Genomic DNA, 23,948 nt, shown 5'->3' with positions numbered 1-23,948 from the left:
CCAAAAAGACACCAACATTTTCCCTGTTACCTTCCAATGCTTACACTTTTTGCAGGAAAACAGGAAGAAGGATATTAAAATATACGTATATATCACATGCACATTTCATGTACTCTGTTTCTTTAAGTTATTAAGTTACACATTATAATACTGTTTTAAAAAAATCAGTTTTGCTCAAGAAGCAGTAAAGAAACTGTTGGTGCTCTGCCAGTCATCTGCAGTTTAGCATCACATTTTGCAATACAGCTCTACGGTGTTTCATTTCTGTTTCAAGTTGTGGTTGGCTATGGAAGCACTAAGAATGGAAATATTACAGGTGTTCAGGCTAATTGTAAGTCAAACCAAAGATTTGGCCCCACTTGTATGTAGTATTGCTATAAATGATAGTATCTATAAACCTGCTTGGCTTAAACTAGTGCAAGTGAAACTGTAACATGATATATACAGTAGATGTGTTTTCGATAAAATTGCTGAAGATTTTTTATGCGTTCCTATAATACTGTGAGGTATCTAGTGTTCATATATATGCATGTCTGAATAGATATAGGTTGATAAAATATAATGACCGGGCTGAAAAGTATTCTGCATTAAAATGCATGAAATATACCTGTAACAGCACTTTCAGGTGCACATTATCTATACCCTCCACCATTTCCACACGCAGTGTGTGTGTGCTTGTGTGCACACATGTGCCCACGTGTGCATGTGGAGCTCTGTCTTCTCGTGGTCCCCAGTGTGCAGTTTATAGTTTGGAGAGAAATCATCCTCCATCATTCGTCACTGCTGAGCTGCAGCAGGCCAGGCCAGCACATCATTTGTTAACAGCGACAAAGCTGCGCTCATAAACGCCGACATGTTACATTAATTTATAGGCACTGAGTGACTTATTAAATGTGACGTGTGAAATATAACAGGGCCCGGTATGGATGATTAGGTTTTGGGCTTTGAATTGTTGACAAGGCAGGGGTAATGAATTGCGGGACACAAGCTAGTATGTTTCCCCCTCATTAGTCAGTATTAGCTGCATTAATAGTAATAATTGGATATATTCATCATTTAAAATGTTTTAATAAATGTTTGGACAGCACCTGATCTAGGCTGTCAAATATTAGACTGGAAGGTTTGTGATGGGAGAAAAATTATGCCATTCCTTCTGCAGAGATTTATACAGCCTAAGGGGTGCCATTTGCCAACGTCCTGGGAGAGGTAACGGGTGGAGATAGTTTGGAAAAAGACAGTGCAACAAGAGAGAAACCAGCCTTTATTGCATTTCAGGAAGACATTTCCATTTTATTCTGAAGACTTTTTGGTCCTGAGCTCAGGTCTCCAAGGCAAGGTCTCAACTGGTTATTTCTGGCCCCACGCCAACCTCAGATTAGAACTTCACAAAAGGTGTGCATGTTGCCTTCTGAATTTCTGTTTCATTCCTTCCCTACTGCAGACTGAATGTTGCCCAGAGCTCAGGAACTTTCCAATTTGGGGTTTTGGCTTGGAGTCATCATTACTTTGAGCTATTAACATATTTAAAATTCCAGAAATTTTTCTGCCTGGACATCTTAAAAGCATGTTGCTCTATGGGATGAAGGCAGGGCACTTCTGTGGGTGTTCTGCCAGCTCCGCTTCTGTTCTTGGTTTCTGTATCTCTAATGCATTATTGCCTATAATTCAATACAAAGATTCCTGTGATAAAGGAAAAAAATATTTTTTCCCCTCATTATTTTGTGATCTTTCGAATTGGAATTTAAAAAATAACCTAAAAGTGTTACCAAGGAATTCAGACAGGAATTCACTCTTGCTTTAAAAGTGACATGTAAGTGAAAATTCTAAATGACTGGATGGAGATCAAGAAGACCATGTCCAGTTGCAAAAAAAAAAAAAAAAAATCAGTTCCAAACTTGTGAGACATCAGTTTGCTGTAACGTGTTATGTAATGAAACCCATTTTTTAAAAGCAACCTTCAGGATATAAAAAAGCAACAGCACATGGAGTTATTGGCACTGCATCACTAGACTGACAATTTTTTATTTTAAAAGAAGAGTCCTCTAAGGAAAAGCCTCACTAGTGTGGGAAGCAGTGTTTGGTGACTCAGTAGGAGGTTTACTTCCCTTTCAGATGCTGCTGAAGAGGTGTCACACTAGGGAATGCTGCGTTCCTGGAGGTGCTGTCTTTCAGGAGAGACACAAAGTCAAGTGTCTGACCACCTGTAGTTGTAATAAGTCCCAAGACACTTACTGAAAGGATGAAAGTTTTCTCCTCAGTGTCCTTGCTAGTTCCAGGTAGCTGCTTGTACTGAGCATTGGGAATCTTTAAGATGAAGGGATCTTCATGCTCTCCTAAATACAGTGAGCCAAAGCTCTTTATATTCATGAACTTACTCTGTGTAAAAAGTTTCTGGAGTGCTCAGAAGGTGCCAAGGCTAAAGCTGGCTGTAGATAGGCAACACTGCAGCTCCAGGATGGCAGAAAAGCTTCACTGCAGGAGTTGGAACAGTGCAATAATTTTGTACTTGTTGCAGTTATTCTGCACAGTGGAAGAAATCTTTGAGGGTAGAAACATGGTCATTCAGTTGTAATCAGAATGAGTCATACTTCCCAACTTGGAGTAATGTTATTTCATTTAATAGACACCAAAGTCACATGGAACTTGTATGTGATAATGTACATTTCCTCCTGATTTTGAATCAAGCACTGAGCACTTTATTGTCAGGGTTGTCTGTTAGTTGGTGGTTATTTTTGACAAGTCAATGTGAGGGTATTTTAGCATGTTGTCTAACACATAAGTGTCTGCTCATAAGTTTGTCATTGGTACTTCACAATATTTCTTCAAACTCCCTCTTGATTTTTATTTGGAGATTAAACAGGGGTTTAAAACTTAGGATCATAGAATCATTAGGGTTGGAAAAGATCTCCAAGGTCATTGAGTCCAACCTTTGACTGAACACAATCCTGTCAAATAAACCACAGCACTGAATGCCACGTCCAGTCCTTTCTTGAACACTTCCAGGGATGGTGACTCCACTGCCTCCTTGGACAGCCACTTCCAATGCTGATCCCTACCTTGCTACAACCTCCTTTCAGGTGCTAGTAGAGAGTGATGAAGTTTTCCTAAACCTGTGCTGGCTGGGCCTGATTGTCCTGTACATGACATGTGATCCCATTCATGATAGTTTGTTCCATAACCTTCCTTGGCACTGTAGTCAGGCTGACAGGTCTGTAGTTCCCCAGATCCTCCTTCTGACCCTTCTTGTATACGGGAGTCACACTGGTCAACCTCCAGTTGTGAGGGACCTCCCTGGTTAGCCAGGAAGGATAATAAATGATGGGGAGAGTGGCTCGGGGAGCTCTTCCACCAGTTCCTTCAGTACCCTAACTTGATATTGTATGTTCAGCTAATGAAGTTCATTAAGCCTTTAGGCACATGACTGTGGATTTATTTCCTGAACTAGTTAACTCTGGACCTGGAGTCTCAACTCACTAGAAAAGATGAAAATTTGTGTTTTCTCTAGCTTTATATTAATATCTCTGAGATCAGACCCTGATCTTGTCATCACATTGTTTAGCCAGTCATCTGAAAGGCTTTCAGCCTTTTAATTAGTGAAATGTATGTATTAAAGAAATGATAACATGTTTTAAGTTACCTATTATGCAATTATGTCTTTAGTGGAACTTTATCAGAGCTACAGACTTGAGTGAAAGGAGAACAATCAATATTCAGTACTCACGTTGAGTTCTTGATGAATTTAAGCTACTGTCTAGTTAAAAAGATTTTGGGTGAAATTTGCTGGAGATGTTTCCATTACTGAGGAATTATTTTTTTTCCAGGGAGGTGATAGAGGGGGAGCAGCTGTAAGTTTTTTCTGATGCTTTTTACTCTTTGCCAGTTGCCAGCACAATTCCTCTCAAAAGAAGAACAATAGAACATAAAATAGAACTAAAGAGTAAAAGGTTGTTAAGTTGCAAGTACTTCCTACTCCATTGAATTGTAACTTTCATTGGTAAGATGTAGATGAACAACAACTTTTATCTTTCTGCCCTGACTGCTTGGCAAGGTTCCTTAACTGCTCATTGTAAACCTTTTTTCCATTGCTGATGCTGTCCTCTACAGTGATACAGAAAAGTAATAATTCTGCAGTGCTGATATACTACTTTGTAGACCCTCATGTTCTGTGTTTTGTGGCTGTAAATCCTACTGATCACAGGTGCTTTCACACAGAAAGGTATCTCGGTGACACAACCAGACACCCAGGAAAACAGGAGAGATCCCAAGTCCTGTCTGTGTTTTAACACACATGGAAGATGCCTGTAGCTGTTCCCTGCTCCCCTGTGTATCTAATGCTGTGCCTCTGTCCTTACAATGTCTTGGTCTGTTGAACTCTGTGCTAAATATGCTGTTTCTCATCATTCCAACCAATGAAGTACACAGTGGCATGAGCATAATTTTTGTTATTACAGCCAACTCATGTTCTTACCTTGCTCCAGTTCTAACTTGTCACTAGCATCCTGATCTGAATTCTACTCCAGTTTTGGGGTTTTGTCCTTCAGCTTGGGTACCCTCACTGGATGATAGCTTGAAGGGCAGAGAAAATATTCTTATTAGCTGGATCACCTTTCCCGACTGGTGCAAGAGATAACTTCGTAGCTACAGGCTACAATGCCTTTTCCACATCTCTCTGGCACAGAAGAGTGCATCAGCAAAAGTCTTTTTCCTACATATTCAAGGCTCATTGCTTTAAGAAAAGCTCTGAAGTACTTAATCCAAAACTTGTGATATAAGCAGATATGATTGGATTCTACATGTCTGCTGCCGAGGTCATTATTTCTAAGGTTAATTAAGCTCTTTCAATGTCATGTTAAAGGTAGGAGACATATGCAATATTTATTGATGACATCTCCAGCGTTACATATAGTGTGATCCTCTTGCCTAGCACATCAGAAACTCTCTTTTACCCTTCCTCTTTCAGTCTTTCCCCTCCAGTGGTGAATCCCAATGAATTTTACAGTGTCTGGGTTGCTTGCCCCTACAGACACGAAAAGATCTGCAGCATTTTATACCTGAAGCCATTTCAGGATTCCCTGCAAGTACCCCTGGAATATCTTCTCTTGTTGAACCACCGCGTGCACAACTCAAAGTGCCTCCGCCTTTCCACAAAACAGCCTTTTGCTTCCTTCCAGCACTCAAAATAGCCACTACACTCCGGATCCAGTGCTCACTGCCAGAGCTCCCTGCTGCAAAGGAAAGGAAGGCTTTATTCTCTTAAATATCGTGAAACAATGGGAACCCCTGGATGGAATGTCCAGCTTGTGGGCAGGAGCTGAAGGCAGCACTTGACTTTCTTCCACAATTTTGCACTTGATCTCTTCTTGTATAAATACAAATATACATTTGCATTTTTTTTTCTGGACAGCTAAATATAGACTTACCCTACTAGTTTATTTAAAAGATTCCTTTTAATTGTTTTTTCCTTTTTTTTTTTTCAAGAGAACCAAGAAAGGTCATTACAAAAAGTAAAATCACATCTCCCAGCAGCATCTCTTGTTGGACTGTTCTTTGTCACTTACTCTGACCAGGTTCCCAGTTTAGTTTAGTTTTTTATTTATTAAAAGTTAGCTTTCAATACTTTTCAACTTTAAGTTATTGTGAATTTTTTTCTCCCTCACATAAGGTCCTTCACTGCTGCTACTTTACTTGAAGCAAACATTTAATTTGTTCTTTGAAGCCCAAGTTGTCTTAGGAGGGGATGCAACCAACCTCTCACCATACTGACACTTCCCAAATACTTTTCTTTAATCACTGAGATGGGTCAGGTGAGGTAAGTTCCACCCAGCTTCACAGCAGGATTGTGTGAACAGGAGATTTACAGTCCCATTTCTAAATTGTCCATCACTGTTGCAGTTCTCCTGAGGATTTAGTGATGCAAAAACTGAGACTGGAGTGTCAGTCCAGCAGTAAATCCCACAGTCTTGCAAGGTATATCTTGCTGGTGGTGAGGCAGTGGAGCAGCTGCAGTCGAGGGCCCCTGAGCTTGTCCAGAGTCAGCATCTCGTGGTCACACTTCTGCACATGTGTAAAGTTTCTGTTCCATTTCTCTGGGGCTGGAAACTCCTAGGGTTGTGTATTTTTAGTGTTTTTGAGACATGAATTAACTCAATAATCCCTTTCTTCATTTCTTATGTTCTTCTGATTCATTACTGGTGTACACTACACGTTATTGTAAATAAGAGGTCTAATGGCATCTTTCTTTGTTGTTTCTCACTCTTCAGGCCATGAGTCCTGCACATAAATCTGGTGAAAAATAATTTCCATATCAGTCTAAACAGACCTCCTGGCTTTTTTTCTTATTTTTTTTTTTAACATAAAGCACTTTCCACTTAAAAAAAAAAAGAAAAAAATCTTGAGAACAAACCTGAGCAGGTTCTGAGCCAGGTCTCAGGAGAGAACACTGTTGTTACACCATGTCTACACCTGGTGTAAGCGTTCCAGGATGCATCTGTTCAGGTGGGGTTTGAGTAGCACTTCATGGCTGTTTGTGCAGAAAATTTTCTCAGTGCTTCAGAGGCTCAGACTCTGGCCAGAGGGTATAATGCACATGTCCTTTAAACAGCCTCACCCTCTGGGTTTTTCAGATTTGGGCAATAGCACTGGTGTGTTGATGTTATTTAAGGATATTGTTGGTGTCAGGTTGTTTGAGGAATCACTAATTATTGTATTTGTGAGCAGATTGCACACAGTTTTACATGCAGGTGATTTGCATGTGCCTGATCCAGGGAAAGGTGGGAAATGTGTTTCCCACACATGAAATATTCACCATGTGAATCTTTATAACTTTCTCAGGAAGCTGATGAAAGAAACATGTCATCAGCACCCTCAGCTCAAGGTGACACGTTTTAGGGTCCCATGCTTGCTGTGAGAAAAGCAGCTTCAGATGGCTGGATTAGCACTGCTCTCCAACACACCCTGACTTTGATACTGCTGCTGCTTTTTGGTGACCTTGCTAAAGTTACAGGAGTTTACCTTGAGGTAGCAGGCAACCAAATACTCATATCGTGTTGCAATAACAGCAATGCTGTTATCTGTCATCACTTACGCTGAACAGAGGTTCTTTTAGGAAAAGTATGACTCTGGCAGGGCTGCTAATTCAGTGGCATTGTGTGAACTATGACGGACCACAGAGCTGGTTTATAGTTTTTTTCCAGCGACTGAAGTCTAATGTCTTTAGTAAAAATTAAAAATAGTTAACCCACTTTTATGCCCTGGTGTTTGAGGAGTGAAACAGCAGTGAAATAGGGAAAGAGTGAAGGAAAAGTGGTTAAACTGAAACAAATCAATAAAATATTGGGGTTTTTGCTAAATAAATCAGGATAAATTCTGTTGGTTGTGGAACTGTACTCACTTGATAATAAAATACTTCAATGCTAGAAAGTCTGTCACAATTTCAGCTAAAGCACTGGCCCATCAGCTCGTAAAGAGCAATCTGTGATTTAAAGTATGCGAAGAAAGGCAGTGCTGGGAGGTTTCTGTGCTATGTAAGCTGACAACTGAGCTGTGCACGGGGCTCAAGTGCTCCTCTGCTGATCTCACTGTGCTGTTTGTGTCAAGGCAGTGTAAAGGGTTTGTGTACGTTCAGATATCTTGGATCGAGCTGCCGTAAACCAAATAGATGGTATATATTCTGCACACAGATGGTGTAAAGTCCTCCCAACTTTTTTGTTTTTGTGTGATATGAAGGTAGCTGCAGTTCAAATTTAATAAATTTTTAGATAATGGAGCTGGGCACAAGTAAGGAGATATAGGAAAATTCAGATTTTTTACTACTTTAAGGAAAAAAAAATATTGAAAAGTCAGACCTGGGGGCAAAATTAAATTACAGAAAACTGAGCACTCAAACCTGCCTCTGGACTATTCTTAATTCTGTTTCATGATGTTGTCTTTTGATGGTGTTATCTCTTTCTTTTCTTATTAAAAGTCTGGGAAAATAAACCAAAACAGTCTCTCTGGGATTTTAACTCACTCATGGGAGAAAATGCCAAACACACTTTCCCAAACTACTCTAAATTTCTCTGATGCATTATAACTCAGTATCAGAGAGCTAGAGAAGTCCAGAAGATGCAAGATGAAAAATTGATATGCTGTGCTTCGCTGTGCAGAACACACAGACCTGAGGAAAAGTGACTGGGAACACTTGCTGAAGCGAGCAATGAGTAATTTAAGGCTGGTTTGGGCAGTCCTGCCTCCTGATTTGGTGATTATGTGGGTGCCTCCTCAGCTATTTGCTGTGCTGAGCTGAATATTTACTGTATTGATAACAGCAAACCCTGGCAGTGCTGGAGCTCCGGGAGCCAGAGCAAGTTCACAAAAACAACGGAGGAGACTATTCTGTTTCTGTTATTATGGCACTGCCTGAAGAATCTCTGTCAACAGATTTCAGCTGCTTGAGGCTTATTCTCCTTGTCATGTTGCCTTTTTTTGGACCTTTTCTGCAGTTCAGGAAGAAGATATATATTCTCTAGCAAAATAAATAATTTTCCAGGCTTTGAGTTTAGGCTTTGTGTTTGTTTGTTTGTTTATTTTGCAAACCAGTGAATTGTTTGACATCCCGTAAAAGCATGTCTGAATTTGCTTCCATTTTAAATCAGTGAGAACTCTGAATCCACAGAGGGCAGATTTAGATTTTTTTTCTTAATTAGGATATTTGACAACTCAAGAGGTTATGTTTAGAAGAGAGTTAGATGGCTGTATCTGGCATTTAATTTCTCTTCTGCAGAATAAATTTCCTGTTGTAAAAATGCCACAAAAGGTAGCTACTGCTGTTTATTGACTAAAGAGCCAAGTAAAATCCAGCTGTGAACATGTGGGTAATAGGAGGTTTTCCCCATGCCTGTGTTTGATTTCCATGTGCAGCCTCATGTTGGTAAATATCAGTCTCAATTATTCTTTTGTGAATAGGGTACCTGATATAATCAGTGAGTTGTATGTGAAAAGGTCTAAGGGGAAAAAACCCCTAAAACCCAACAAAACCCCACTCCAAAATAGAAAACTGCAACAGTAGACTCGTTAATAATATGAATTTTCATACCTTAAATGCTAAGGAATTTGCCCCCCCCCTTTCACTGCACAACCTGTGCCAGGGCCTCACCACCCTCACAGGGAAGAATTTTTTCCCAATATCTAATCTAAACCTTCTCTCTCTACCTTTTGATTATTTACTTTTCCAAGTTAAATTGCATTAAGCAATACATTTTCTCTATATTTTTATTTTAGTGGTAAATTACTAACTAGATCAAGTTACCAGTAGGTGCAGGAGAAGTTATTGATTGAGAAAGGGAGAAGTGTGTGAAAAGCGCAGAGAAAACCCTGAAGAAGTAAACATAACAGAGGCAGTACACACAGGGCTTACTCTTGGATGGGCTTTGATACTTCTTGATATGCTATGTTTTCACCACAGCTAAAATACCCATCAGATGTTGTTTGAGACAGCTGTATTTGTAGTATCACGTAGGCTGACAGCAGAGCTGGGTCTGCGAGGTGCTGAAGTATGTGAGTAGTAGCTTTGTCTCCATCAGTACTGCTTGTATATTTAAATTTATGCACATATTTAGTACTCTGCTGAATTGGTGTGCCGTACAGAATGGGCATGCAATCCTTTTATCTGATGGAAAGTTGCTAATTGTCCCCGTGGCCCATGTATTTTGGTTTTACTAATTTTACAAACCCACATATACTTACTGCTGTGTTTCATCCAGGAGTCTAAAGTTGCCCTTTTTCTCTCAAATGTGTTTATACCTCAGAAAAGGTGTGTTTTGTCAATTTTGTTTGCCCTAGCCAGGTTTAAGTTGTATAACCAGCACTCACTCTCTGGATAGCCACTGGTCTGGCTGACCTTGGCAGCATGACAGCTGTCGTATTTTCACATGGAGGAACTGTTCTTGAACAACTTCTCCAATGTATCAGGAACAAACAAGCTTTTCTTCAGCATCAGGAATGCAGCACGTCTTCTTTCCAACTATTTTTTTCTCGTTCCACAGACCTATTTATTGTGGCAATGGTAAGAAAATCCTCCTGCTAAACCTTCATGTTTGAGTTCCTTTAAATTCAGGGGAGTGACAGAAGAGCAAACGTTGATCATGTCAGAGCCTGCTTTCTTTAATTTAACTCTTCAGTTATTTTTAATTAACATGGGTACTAATTTGTAATGGCAAGAAAAGTATGAGGGGAAAATCCTTTTACATCTTCATTGCTAGAATTTCCATTTCTCTCGTGTATTTAATTTAAATCCCTGTGGTAGTTAGCAGTGGCAAAGAGTGGGATGCTACTGGGGAGGGTGTTGCAGAAACCCAAAAGTCTTGCAGTGTGATGGGCAGTATGTGCAGCAGTGAGTGGCAGGGAGGATTTTATAAAAGTGGAGTGACCTCCAGCTGGTAGTGTGCTCACTAGATCTGTCAGTGGAATGAGGAGAATCCAAGGATGGAAGGAGCAGGAGCAAGAAGGGAGCTGGTGTCAGGAGGTGGAAGCAGCAGCATGGGAAGGCAGCTGTGGCAATCAGGGATGGGGTAGAGTTCCTCCTTAGCAGAGAGTGGAGGCACCAAAATCTTTGAGGGAATGCAGCAGTTTTATTAAAAAAAAATAAATCTTCATCCCCAAAAAGGAATTTTCTGTCAAATTGGGAGAAAAGGGGAGAACACTCCCGGAACAGCCAATAACCCATTTGTTAGAGCCTGGCAGAGAGAAGTTCACATTAATTTGGGGCCTGATTCAAACTGGGAGTTTGTATTTAGCTGAAGGTTGTATTTCTACACTGGACCTTGCAGTTACTCAGAGATTTGTAGCAGTGCAGTGCCATGGCGTGGATTAACTGCTCAGCAACTTCACTCCTTGAGTAGTTTTTGCAGCCCACACTGAGCTGCATCTTAGCACACCTAAATGCAATCTAAAATTAACTGGTTTTCCCCAAAACTTCACTCCCATACCCTCCAACCATGTGTCTGTAGGATAAGGGGTGGAGCATGGAGTCCTTTAGTTTAATACCTATGTAAGACAGTAAAGCCAAGAGCTTTGTAAAAGTTTGTGTGTTTCTGAATTGAGCTGAATCATATGGAGCTGGCTTGTATTTCTCTGCTCCATATGCACAAATGCTCTTCACACCAGGGATGTTAGTAGTCAGGAAGGGAGTCAGAAAATATGTTTTGGTTGATTCATGCAAAAAAAATAAACCTTCAATGGTAGCAATAAATATAATTGATGACTGAGTCTTGTGTGGCAGAAGAACGGGTATTCAGCAATCACGTAAGTTTGGAAAGAGAGTTAAAGTTGAAGATTTTATTGAGACTCCTGTGTTTTGCACATTTTTTTCATCTTCGAAATGAATTTCAGACTCCAGTAGTTAGTATTAGTGCTATATATCCTCTGTGGTTACTAATAATGCTATACAACCCTGCCAAATGTGGAGAAAGAATTGAAAAAAATAACCCTCTGTGAAGCAGTTAGATGCAAACAAACGGGGATGGAGGTTTATACTTCCAAAGAGCTCAGTTCTATTGGCACTTCTCCTGGACCAGTCCTGTCAATCTAAATCTGAACTATTTGCAGAGTGAAGTGTTGCTAATGAGCAAGGCTGGCAGGACCGGACTCGAGGTGATGAAGGCACCTGAACAAGCAGTTGAAGCAGGAACCAAGAGACTGGGCTGAACCCCATGAATCAAAATGCTCTGCTCTACCCTTGTCTTAATCTGTTCTCATCCACCTTCCTGCCAAAGTGGGGGGAGACCGTCAGCCGGCGCGTGCTGTGCCAGCTCGGGAGCCGCTCGGCTCTCGCCTGGATGAGTGTGGGATGCTTTTGTGTAGCCGGGGGGACTCCAGCTCTGGTGTGTTCCTAAACAAAGTGCAGCCTATAGTTTGTTTTGTCTTTCAGTGGAATTAAAATACAGCGCTTGGCAGAATGTGTTGTGTAAACTGGTGACTTTTTGCTTAAAATGCAGTGAGTGAACTTGGCTGTGTAAGCTTGGGGTTCCTCTGAAAACAGTTATTTTTTCAAGTTAATTTTTTTCTGGAGTTGGTTTAATTCAAAGGAAGTTTTGTTTGCTTGCTTGCTTGCCTGAGGTTTTTTGGTAGGTTTAAACAGATGAGCTTCATTTCTTCTGCAGTTTATTTTGGTGACACTTCTGTAGCCTTTGGGGGATATAGCACAGTGCAAATGGAGTTAGACTTTGAAAGTTTGGGTTAGAGTTTTGCAGAATCCAAAAACCAACTCTTGTATTTTCTAGTGATTTTCCAAGCCTTTGAATTGGCATGAGCTCAAATTTTGTAAAGGGAGGGAAGGCCCAGTGTTTCTCCAGAGAGCTTCACAAAGAGCTTTCGATTTTTTTTGGGGGGCCTTGAATCAACCCACCAACCCTCATTAGCCATCACTTGTGTGCTATGCAAAGCCAAACCATGAAGGTGCTTCCCACGTTTGCATGGCTGACACTGCCTGTCACCACAGATATTTCTAACTATTGCATGTCCCTGCTCCCCCTGGAGCCAAGGTGTTGCTCCAGGGCTGCAGCAGACGGGGGAAGGCTGCTGGGCTTGGAACTCAGCAAAGCCACCAAAATCCCCCGGTAAACCCAGGGCAGCGCCAGCTTCTCCCCAAAGAGTGAGTGGCTCTGAGAGGTTTTGCCACATAAGGACCTGTTCGAGGCTGTAGGCACCAGCTGACAGGGATGTCTTTGCCTCCCAACAGATGGCCAGGCTTTTTATTTCAGCGAGCAATGTCGCGCAGAGGGGTGGTCTCTGGATCCTGCCAGCGCTTCGCAAGACAGGGCCAGCTTAGGGCAAGAGGGATCTGATGTCCGTGCCCTTCATAGCTTGTGAGCTAAATGACGAGCTGTTGACAGGAAAGCCATCATCTGAAGTGTAAGATCCTGAATTCTCCCCGCTTTTCGTTTTTCTTTGGCGGAATTAATGCCCTATTTGCTTGTCTCTCAAAATCCATTCTGGCACGAGCACAAACCCTCGCCTGGTGGCAAGCAGTTGTCTGGATTCGAGATGCCAAGATTTGTGCTGACAGCTCCTTCTACACAATCTGAGTCAGGCTGTCACAGCTGGCCATTAGAGGCTTAAAAAGACACATACACGTACAACAAATAGCACCACCTTTGCGTTGTTGAATATCAAAAGCTGCTTGATGAGAAAATGCAATGACTAACACTGTTCTTTATTTTAGTGTAAACAAACACTGTCTCCAAACCCCTGTTCAAGTGTGGTGGCTGTTTATTTTGTGTTGATTGCTTGCTCTTATTTAGAAGCTCAGGTCTAGAAGGGACTCCCTGGGTCAGGAGATCCAGTCCTTGATAATCCCAAGCATCACATTTTATAATCCTTCTAAATTACCTTGCATTTCTTTAATGAAAACAGTCCCTTGGAGTTTCAATTTGTCCTTGTAGCCATTTGTCTAGTATGATTTTTTTGACATGGAGCAGCAAGCACCAAAACTTGCCTTGTTGGGGGGCAGCATCACAACTAGAGCAGGGCAAAGAATGCTGCTCATCAAAAACGGATTTTCTGAAGCTGTTTACCCTGCAGTGTTGCCTTTCTTGGTGGCAGTCTGTGCAAATTCTGCTGACCTAGTGTTCAGTTTGGGTGCTAAAGGAGGGATGCTTTCAGATTGAATGTAAAACAGGGTCAAACTGTACCCCACCCCACTCCTGGACATGGGAACAGGGCAGATTAACTTCTGCTTAGTCACTGGTGGTTATTGCATGTGTAATGCTGCTGTCTCGTTACACTGAGGTTTGAACTTGCTGCAGGATTAAACTTTGCACGGCTGAGCTTTAGTAGACCTTAGTCTGTAGTTTATTTTGGACAAAAGGCTGATAAACTTTGGCTTTCAGGGAGGAAGCCTGGAATCTGAGACCCACTATTATTCATTGACTTGTCTTTATGAGTTTACAGTCCACTGATGCATAACACTGAAGGAAATATTTTCAGTGAAATGTTTGCTTTTTTCTTTGGCTTTGTAAAATGCAGTGTCTTTTCTTAGAGATATATGTCAGGGTCATATAGCTACTTCAGTGAACTGTGTATGGTCAGGAAATAGACTGCATTAAAAATATTTCATTTTTCCATGAAGTCAGTCTTTTAACCAAGACTTCCCCCCTTCTCCTCTCAGGGATTTGGGCTCCCACTAGCCACTATTTGAGCATTAATTTTATTCACAAACAGGGTTTAATCACGGAAGGGAGATTTCAACTGTATGGAACATTTTCAGTATTTTTGTATTAAATAAAAATTTGCACATGACAGTGAACTTGTAAAACAAAACCTCATTTATACATAAGGGAACTTTCGTATACGACATTTTTCTGTCCTCTTTTTGCTGTGCTGACTTATGTGTCTGTTCCTTGCTGCTCTGGATGGCACAGGGAGCCTGGCCATTTAGTGTGGTAGAGGGACTGACTGCAAAATTTAATGGCTCTGACACAACAGAAACATGAAATTAATGCTTAATAAATAATAAATAGTAATAATTAGTAAATATTTAGGGTGTGCTTACATGTTTTGCTAGATTGGGGCCCATGCAAGCTCCACTTCCTCTTTGGATGGTCAGTGGGATGATTTGTCTGAGTTGGAAATATGAACATAAATAAGTCTTTGTTGGACCAAATGTGCAGATGTCACATAGTAATACTGTTTATAAGACTGTTTATAAGACATTAATGTCCGTTTCTCTTTATCCGCAGGTTCTTCTTGAAATTTTTCCTCAAATGTAACCAAAATTGCCTAAAAAATGCCGGAAACCCTCGAGACATGCGTCGATTCCAGGTCAGTCAGACACGCTTCCTCCTTTAAAAATCAGCAGCTGTTAGGGACAGAAGTACTTTGACCCAAACTAACCTAGTAATTCATTGGAAGATGCTAAAAACATAAGGTCACAAAATATTGCCTGAGGACTTCTTGTCACTGCAGAATTGGCAGGAAGTAGTTGGGTTTTCTTGCTCTGGACAAGAGAACTCTTAAAGATAATGTCTTCTCCCCCGGAAGGGAAAGCATGAAAAAAAAATCAAAATGATCTCACTGTTGTTTTTGGTTATGGGACTCTGAGACATTCTTTTCTGCCTGGAGAACTATTTCTCTTCATGGAAATGCTAAGTGAGAACCATGTTTATTGGAAGGGGCAGAAGAGGGTGTAAGAGCAATTAATAAAATCAGCAGTTACTCTTTAGCAGTGGTAAAGACTCAAACGTGCATCAGTGAGATGAAGGTCCATCCCTCTAGTCAGAACTTAGAAAAAACTACCACTGGGTGTATCTTTCTTGGGATGTTTTGGTCTGGTATTCCCCAATGCTGCAGCATATGGCACTTGGGAGCTGCAGTTTCAACACAGCTTCAGAAGACCAAAGACGTTTTTTTATGCTACATCTATGTCCACGACTGCTTTTGGGATCAAGAACATTGCTGTCCCTTAGGAAGATAGTCTGCACATGCATTTTGCCAGTGCTGGCAGCAGTGTGAAGTGGTGGCAATACTGAGAAATAGATGCTCCAACCCTTTTATTGAAGACATGATCCCTTAGCTGTGACAATAATGCTTTATCTGAGTATGTGCTGAATAAAAATATGGGGTAGAGAGTCAAAGGACCTCCTCTTTTGGTAGGAGGAGTGTATATAGCACAGGGAGAAAACATGGTAGAGCCTGTCAGTGTGGCTTTGCCTCAGGGTACTGAGGAAGAAACAAGAGATTTGTTCCATAGACCACACGGGTCTCTAGAGGAAGACAACTCCAAAATACATTTGCTTTCTGTAGTGATTCAGGACCATGTTTGCTTCTTTTCCAGCATTGTCGCACTTCAATAAAAGTGCTAAATATTATGTAAATGACAATATTATTTATATGTGGAATGTCTTTTGTTGAACTGCTTAATTGCAGCAACGCTGGAAGGCAGAAGGGTGTTATTTGTCCCTGAGCATAGAAGTGCAGAAATGAGGAGATGTGGCCACAGGGATTAAATTAATCAGTATAAAAGCTAGTGTTACAAGGCAGAGCCCTCGGCTTCTCACCCCACACTCCTCCCTCCGTCGTGTTTCTCCTGTGATTCGAGAGGGCATTATCACTGAGAGAGAAGGTGGAAAAAGGGCTCTCAGCAGCACAGGGGTTTAGTCCAAGCAGTCACCCCTGGGGCCTGTCAGAGCTTGCTTCACAACATGTACACTCTGCTGGGTTTGTGCTCGTCCAGGCTCGAGGCTGATTTTCATATGGTGATGCCTTTGCGTGTTCTCTCAGAACAGCAATCAGGAGCCTGTGTCAGCGGGTAGGTAGGACATAGGAAAGGTTGTTGATCTCTTGACTTGTAAAGACATTCTGTCATACAAACCCAGCTTCACAGCAGTTGAGCTTTCCATGTGTAAACAGAGACTGCTTAATTACACAGGTCATGTCAATTAGTGTGACCTTAGCATTTTCAAGAAATTAATCACTTTCAGCCGAGTGAACCACTCCTACTATAATACAGGGTGGTATTGAAGCTCTCAGCATTCTGTTCAGTGCCCAGGCTTATTGTTTTACAATAGATGCTTTTGTTTCTTTCCTTTTTTTTTTTTTTTTTAAGTTTGAACTTGTTGCTCTTTTAGCAATAGACTTCTTAAAATAAAACAGCTGGACTCTATAGAGCCCAGGCTTCATTTATAATTTCTTAGGGTGAAAAGGACCAAGCATGCATATAGTATCTCAATGATATGATGCTTCTAGATGTTTGAGGCAATGTTGTGTAGGAATCAAGTGAAATCTGGGCCCCTATGAAGTCAGTGGAGGGTTTGCTATCAGCTACCTTTGAAATGTTGCCAGTGACTTACAAGGTCTCTAATGATGATGTCAAAATTCTGGTTAAAAAACATAAAGATAAGATATTTCCAGATAATTATTAAATAGTAGCATACTCATTTTACACAAACCCCAGAGACTTTTCTTTCCTTCATTCCCCTATCTGTGCTGGACTTCGAAGCTGTGCAGAGATTTGTCCAACTTTTGGCCATGGTCTGTCACACGTCAGTCCCCAAAAGTTGCTAGTAGTTCTTGGAACATAGTTTATGGTTTTGGTGGGAGTAGCAGTGAAGGGTCAAGGACACAAGTCTTGCACTATCTGAGGACCAGCCCTGCAGAAAATTTCCTTTCTGAGTCAATTTTAGGGCTGGGTTTTTTCCCTGCAGCAGGGAATTGTCTGATTATCGTATGATATAATAGATGTTAAGAAAGTACAGGGAGGAGGCAGAGTGTGTGTTGATTCAGGCGACCTGTGTGTGAAACTTCATTCAGACTCACAAACAGAAATGAATTAGGAAGTTTTATCCTGAACTTTCTGTGCAAATGTGGGAGTGTGATAAGTCTAACGTAAAAGCTGTTGTGGGCCTGGAAGGAAATAAATTTCTCTGTATGTCTGAGATGTCCAGGCATGTGACAACTGGAGCAGTGTGGAGTGCCAGCAAAACTGCATGCTGGAGCAGTGCTGGCCCTGGCTGTGTTAGTTGTGTCTCTATTAGCAGAAGGAGACAGTCAGGGAGGAGAAGTCAAGTACTATGCAGGGACTCACACAGCTGAGTTGAGCTTTCAGCTGTGCTACAGACTCCCTGCTTGTCCTTGAGAAAATAATTTACTCTCTATGTTTCACCAACCCAATTGCACAAAACATTTGGTGTTATCATGTGTTATCACCTTTGTCCAACCTTGCCTTTTTATTCCAGAAACCCCATCGAGCAGATGCTCAGTCTGGTTTTACATTCTTCATCACAATAAGTCATCGTTCTCTGTGGGATGGGCTATAGCACCCCAATTAGTTGTAATAATAATACTACGAAGTAGATGGTGTCAGGGGTGAACTCTGCCCAGATTTTATTTTTCAGAACTAAAAACTCATTCATACAATCTAAACAGTTTTGTATGTTATTGTAATTAATGAAACCCAGGTGCCCTAGTTATCTTGTTGTTCTTGTTTTAGCACAACTGCTTGCAAACTGACACATGTCAAGTTTTAATTTAGAGAAAACTTTTCAGGCTGTGTCACTGTGTAAAACCCCAAACATTCACTTATTATGAAAACCTTGAAAGTCACTTAGAAATTGCCATACTGTTTGATTCTGTTACCACAGCCTCTTCTGCAGCCGAGGCTGCTCGTTTGCCTCCATGGGATGCTGCCACTCATGTTTGAATTGAAGCCACTTGTGTCTTATTGCAAATTTGCATAAGAGACAGAGATGATGCTTCATGAATCCCAGATAATGGAATTTGGACATGCAAGGCTTCATCCCCAGAGAAGGGAAAGGCAAAAAAAAAAAAAAAAAAAGGAAGACTGGAAAATAGCAGTGAGAGCTGTGGCCCAATTCAACAAGGTAATTAAGTGCTCGGCCTGTCCTTGAGCACGTGAGCAAAATTATTGAGTGTATTGTACTTATGTGCTTTAAGTTTGGCACCTTTTTGAGTGTCTTGTTAAACTGGGAGTGATTTTTGGTTACTAGAATAAAGAAGTCAATACATCGCAGGAAGAGGTCACCAAGTGGTGATGAAAATAAAGATATGCTCAAGCCATTTACATCTTTCAGAAGAGTTGCTACCACTGGAGTTACAGGTTTAACACTAATGACATACTTCAAACCTGGAAATCATCTTAACCAGATTTTCTCTGCCTTTGCCACTGGCTGCTGAAGACATTGAAAAATATCAGATCCTTCACCATACACTGGAGAAAATTGAAAGCACAAGGAACATGCTATGTCTTAATCAGTTAGCAAAGCTTAATGGGCTGTGGCTAAAAATGAGGAGTCGTGCAATGCTTAATTTTGACATATTAGGTGAGGTACTATACCAAATAAACAGACCGAGTGCTAAACGTGGATAAATAGCTTGATCTCCAGGCTCCTGGTCTCTGAATATTAAAAAAAAACCCAACTAAGCCCCAAAGTATTCACAAACTGAAATATTTAATGGCAGGAGGAATAATTCACAGAGCTGGGATACGTTACTGCGGTTGATAGTGCCAAGTTCATTGAAGAAAGTTGTAAACTGATGTGTTTCTTTCATACCTCTGTCTCCCCTGCTGTTGATACAGGATTTAAATTCAAAATCTATGAAGGGCTAAAGCTAAAGCTCAAAATCATTTTCCATGTTTGCCTGTCCCAAATTAAAACTGTGTTTTGTTGACAAAATTTGGAAAGGTTTGAGATTTGGCAGGCCTGGTTGTCCCCGTGCTTACATTAATGTGTCAACACCTCATTAATCATTTATTAAACTGTAGTGTGCCTTTCCCTCTTGCTACAGTCTGTGTTTTAGGATGCCTCAGTGCCTATTCCACATATACTTTGGCTCTCCCCTCCCCCTAATTTTATGATTTCTCCACAAATTAGTTTTAGCATGTGCTTTAACTTGAACATATCCCAGTCATTTCAAAATCAAAATGAGGAGACTGTAGTATTTTTTTAGATTAAAAAATATGAGTTGAACTTGTAAGTATGTTAAGTGCTCTGTAGCAATCCAAGTAGGTAACTGTGGCAAACAATATTCAAGGTGCTTTTTTTCTCTGTTAATAATTGGAGGCATTAATATTTTGTTAGTGCCATGTATGCTCAGTATTCCTCTATTAATGAGAATTTTCATTTAAAGAATTGAGCAGTAAGCGTGTGCTGCTTCTTACAGGTGCACTATGAATAATCTTTTTTTTTCAAACAGACACATAAGAGGGTTTTTTTCTGCATTTCCTGCAACTGGAAACAGTTTCTCTTGGGGATTCCATTTATAGTTTCTTCTGCTAACGACACCGAAGAACCACACCAATGTGGTCTCTTTGTAGTAAATCAAACTCTCTGTTCAGGAGGGAGGTAGGAAGACACTGTTAAGTAATTCAAAATATGTTGCATCAACAGTTTTGGAAACCTGAGGGGGGGAATTAAATGTAGATTTACTCACATAAAACCTTGCCAGGATTTTCTCCTGAAGTTCTTCCCTAGAAAGGTGCATGTATACCAACAGCTACTTAAATACAGAATTTTCACAGGTTTGAGAACTACCTTACTGTTAGTACTCTTGACTCATTATTTTTCTGGAATCCTATTTCTAGAAATGTTCAAAAGTTTTGGTTTCAGCACAGGATTGATCAGCCTCAGTGGGAAATCTGTGTGTACTTATAGCATTTTAGAACTGAGGAAAATATTTTATCTTGTAGCCATTGTTATTAATTGTAACTGTGTTAATTTTCATATGCATCTAATCAGACCCATAGAAGAAGATAAGAGCTAGCATAAGTCATGGAACTGTGACAGGTAATGCCAAGGATTTGGCTCAAAATCCCAGTTGCAAAGAATTTACAATGGTTGCAAGTGCACAAATAGAATTGCAAACCCTGAGCCACTTACTATAAGATCATATTTTATTGAAAATATTATAAACTTTATTCTATCCCTCAGGAATGCAATAGATAAATTACTTTTGAAATCCCTTTTGGAATTTTATATATAGGGCTTAGGGTTTTTTCCCCTTAGTTTGATTTCAGAAAAATTTTCCTGTAGTGTTTGGTGCTTCCTTTTCCTGAAATTTCCATCTATAAGAGCTCTTGAATAATTTATTCTGTATTTTAATATCTTCCACTTAAAACATATACAAAAATCTATTGCCTGGAATGCCATTCTGAGGGATGGGTTTAGGATCCTTTCAATACAAACTATTCTCTTTTGTATTCCTCTTTTTAAAGACAAAGAGTTTGGAATGGGCTATGGGCAGTTTAACAGCTTTGCCTACTTTTTGAGTGTTTTAATCAGGGGCCAGAAATAGGTAGAAAATTTTTTCTTTCACTTTTTCTTCCCCCCCCCATCCAATTCAAGTGATGGAATTGAATAGTTGTAAGCGATCCTTTAAGTGTCCCCATTTGACCAACTTTGAGAGGCAGCAGCTTCCTGAGAGAGTTGAACCAATGTTTGCCAATCCTTGTAAAGCATTTCACCTCTTCAGAGGCTAAAGCCTCTCAAAACCAAGAACAATTAAAGCGAGAGCCTTTCAGAGCGACTGGGGAATTCAGCAAAATAAATCAGAAATCCTCTGCCGTGGCTCTGGAGGCTTGCCTCATTATAAGAGCAGATCTATTAGCCCCCTTGCCATTGTCTTTCATTTCTCAAGTGAGGTGATTCTAATTAAATTAATCTGCATGTCAATCTATCGGTGATCAATCAAAAGGGCTGAGGTCCCCCTTTGCGGCAGTGTGCTTGCGGCTGACAGGGGCTGATAATGGAGGAAGAAATAAACTGTCGAGCAAAGTTAATTAGTCAACATAATAGGTGGATTAAACAGGAGCTGCTGATTGCTGTTTCACATGTCGAAGCATGAGGTGGGAGCTGAAACTGCAATTAACAGACAATTATTATATTTGGTTGTAAGAGGTCGCATGAATAAACATATCTCTGTGGGTTTCAGTCTTTAATCCCTTTCCCTGTTTAATGTAAGGAGAAGTGTAGGTCATTTCTTCTTATTGTTTTAGTCAAAGTTCTCGAAGGCAATGCGTGCTTCTGGCAAACCAGCAATCAGCTGAAGGCCAAATCTTTGGCTGGGGTAAAACACTGGGAATGACATTGTTGGGAAAATATTGTGGGAGGGATGGCTGAATGAAAGCTAGGGAGTCTGACACTGCTTGGTCTGAATGGGGTAGGAGGAGACCCGGTGTGATGGGCTCGCAGCTCTGCAAGGGACTTGTCCCGTGCATCCCCTTGTTTCCTCTATGATGTCTCATGGCTCAGGTGCCCTCAGCCTGAACAGGAATTTCCTTTATGATGGTGCCTACTGAGCCTCAGGTTTGAAGGGTCCCTCTGGACACCTCTGAGCAGCTGGGTCTTCTACTCTGGACCCAACATTTGCCTGTTTGCCCCTACTGGGTTGGCTCCTCTCCCATCTCAGGCTACTCTGGGGACCAGAAGTGTCGGATCCTGCCTCCAGTGTAGTCCTGCTCTGTCTCCCTCACCTCAAACCAAATCCCAGGTGTTGACATTGAGATAAGTTGAGAAATACAAATAATTCTAACACTGGATGAATAGGGTTGTGTTCTCCAGATCAAGACCCCACTGTCAAGCGTGCATGTGTACACAAACATACCTATACGTACTCCCTAAGATAGAGCTTGGGAGAAATTTGGGCAAGTCCAACAACCTGCAGTGACTGTACTGAGGGGATGGCAGCAGAGAAGGCTGGGGGTAAGGCACGCAACAACTCTCATTACAGCTTCACAAAATACACTTTTGTTTTCTTTTATTCTCATTTGCAACGTCAACAGCTCTATCTACTTCAGCATGGAAACCGAGGGATAATTTAGGGTGAAACACAGCTGCCCTTGTGTATAGGGGAAAAAATACTTAATAAAGATCCTCTTGTTAAAATGATGGTTAACAGTGTGCTGTCTGCCATGCAGCTACAAACTCTGCAATTTGACTTAAAACTGCATCAAAAGCTTTCGATGCCAAAGACCCACTCATCAATAGCGTCTCTTGTTAGATTTGTACAGCATAAGCACCAGTTATTATGCGAAATAGCTATGCAATTTTCTACAGCTCCCAGCTGTTATTTATTTAACTGAGTTTATTACACTCTGTGCTTTTTAAAAAACATACAGATATATCCAGTTTTTTCCTACGTTTTGCTCTTGTGCTTGCAGGTCGTGGTGTCTACAACAGTCAACGTTGATGGCCATGTGTTGGCAGTGTCGGACAATATGTTTGTACACAACAATTCCAAGCACGGGCGGAGAGCTCGAAGACTCGATCCCTCGGAAGGTACGCCTTCTTATCTGGAACATGGTAGGCATATCATTTTCATTGGTTGGCATTGCTACTTTAAATGTGGATTTGTTTGGTTTGTGTCTCTGGCTACTGGTTTCAAATTGTCCTGTAACAGTTTATACCCTTGGGGCTGGATATTTTAAAGATACTGGCCTCCAGACCAAAGGGGAAATTTTTCAAGTAGGTCAGCTCTAAATGCACTGAAATGACAAACCATTAAGCAAACATGGGTGCAAAGTCTGTCTTGTGTGTCAGTGGAGTGTGGTGATTTCTTTTTTTTTTTTTTTTTTTTTTTTGTGCTTGTTCCATCTATTCAGCACCCAAAATTGGAGTCTGATCTTTTTTTTTCCATTGCCTTGATTTTTGACTGTACATCTAAAGCATCCTGCATATTTTCTGAAATGCTCAGTATCCAAATTTTGGACTGGATTTCTTCTATCTATAGGGTACTGAGCTCTCTAGGAGATTGAACTGCCCTAAATGAAAGCAGAGCCCTTTTGGAAATCCATCTGCTTACTCAAGCCATGGATGAATGTTCTCTTCTGGCTCCAGCTGTGCCAGCTGAGGACATTGCTCTTCCCTGCATGTCACAGCTGTTTGTCTCTCTTCCCTGCTCCAGGCTATTCTTCACCATGGACATGCCAGCTAAGATGGTTGTCTGCTTGCTCCCTGGTCTCCTTCAGTCCAATGAAGTTCATTTGCATTAAACCGTTTAAATAATCACTCTTTGCCAATCCAGCTTATTTTGCTGAAATGATTGAAGGAGAAATGGTGCCAGGCAATTTGTCTGGCTTTTCTGAAAGGACAGTATACCCCAGCAAGGGTGGGAGGAGGGCACGTGGCTGGAAGTAGCCTGGGGGACAGTAATCTCTTCTGTAGGGTCAGCTGGTCCTGGAAGGGAACATCTGCTGGTGACTGTAGGTGCTTAAAATGGGAGTTGTTGAGTGCAAATGTGCTTTGAAAAATCTGGATTTGATTAATGTTTTGTTTTGCTCTTTGTCCTCAAAGTTGATGACTACTGCTGAAAAACAAAACAAAAACAGAGGGCATTTCACTCCCCTCTCTCTGTTCCAGCTTGGTAGAATAGCTCTTTGTCTTCAAAGCTGTTTATAATCCTAAATTCAATAGGTGCTTGCTCCCTCTAAGAGATGTGTACCCTCAGCTCCCATTGAAGTA

At 40.9% G+C, this 23,948-nt stretch overlaps 1 protein-coding gene across 4 annotated transcripts in view; it reads left to right on the top strand.

Moving 5' to 3' along the window:
- EBF1 (EBF transcription factor 1) overlaps positions 1-23,948 on the top strand; it is a 261,308-nt gene that overhangs the window by 145,383 nt on the left and 91,977 nt on the right. For all 4 annotated transcript variants that reach the window (XM_025895208.1, XM_018073650.1, XM_025895207.1 and 1 more), the window contains exons 3-4: positions 14,715-14,796; positions 22,649-22,790. In XM_025895208.1, coding sequence (XP_025750993.1) covers positions 14,715-14,796; positions 22,649-22,790 — 224 coding nt within the window. The remainder of the gene's footprint in view (positions 1-14,714; positions 14,797-22,648; positions 22,791-23,948) is intronic.

Source organism: Manacus vitellinus, unplaced genomic scaffold (genome assembly GCF_001715985.3).
Source record: "Manacus vitellinus isolate BGI_N305 unplaced genomic scaffold, ASM171598v3 scaffold_25_pilon, whole genome shotgun sequence".
NCBI lineage: Eukaryota > Metazoa > Chordata > Aves > Passeriformes > Pipridae > Manacus > Manacus vitellinus.
Note: the sequence above shows the minus strand (reverse complement) of the source record. Positions and strands in the feature narration are given on the sequence as shown.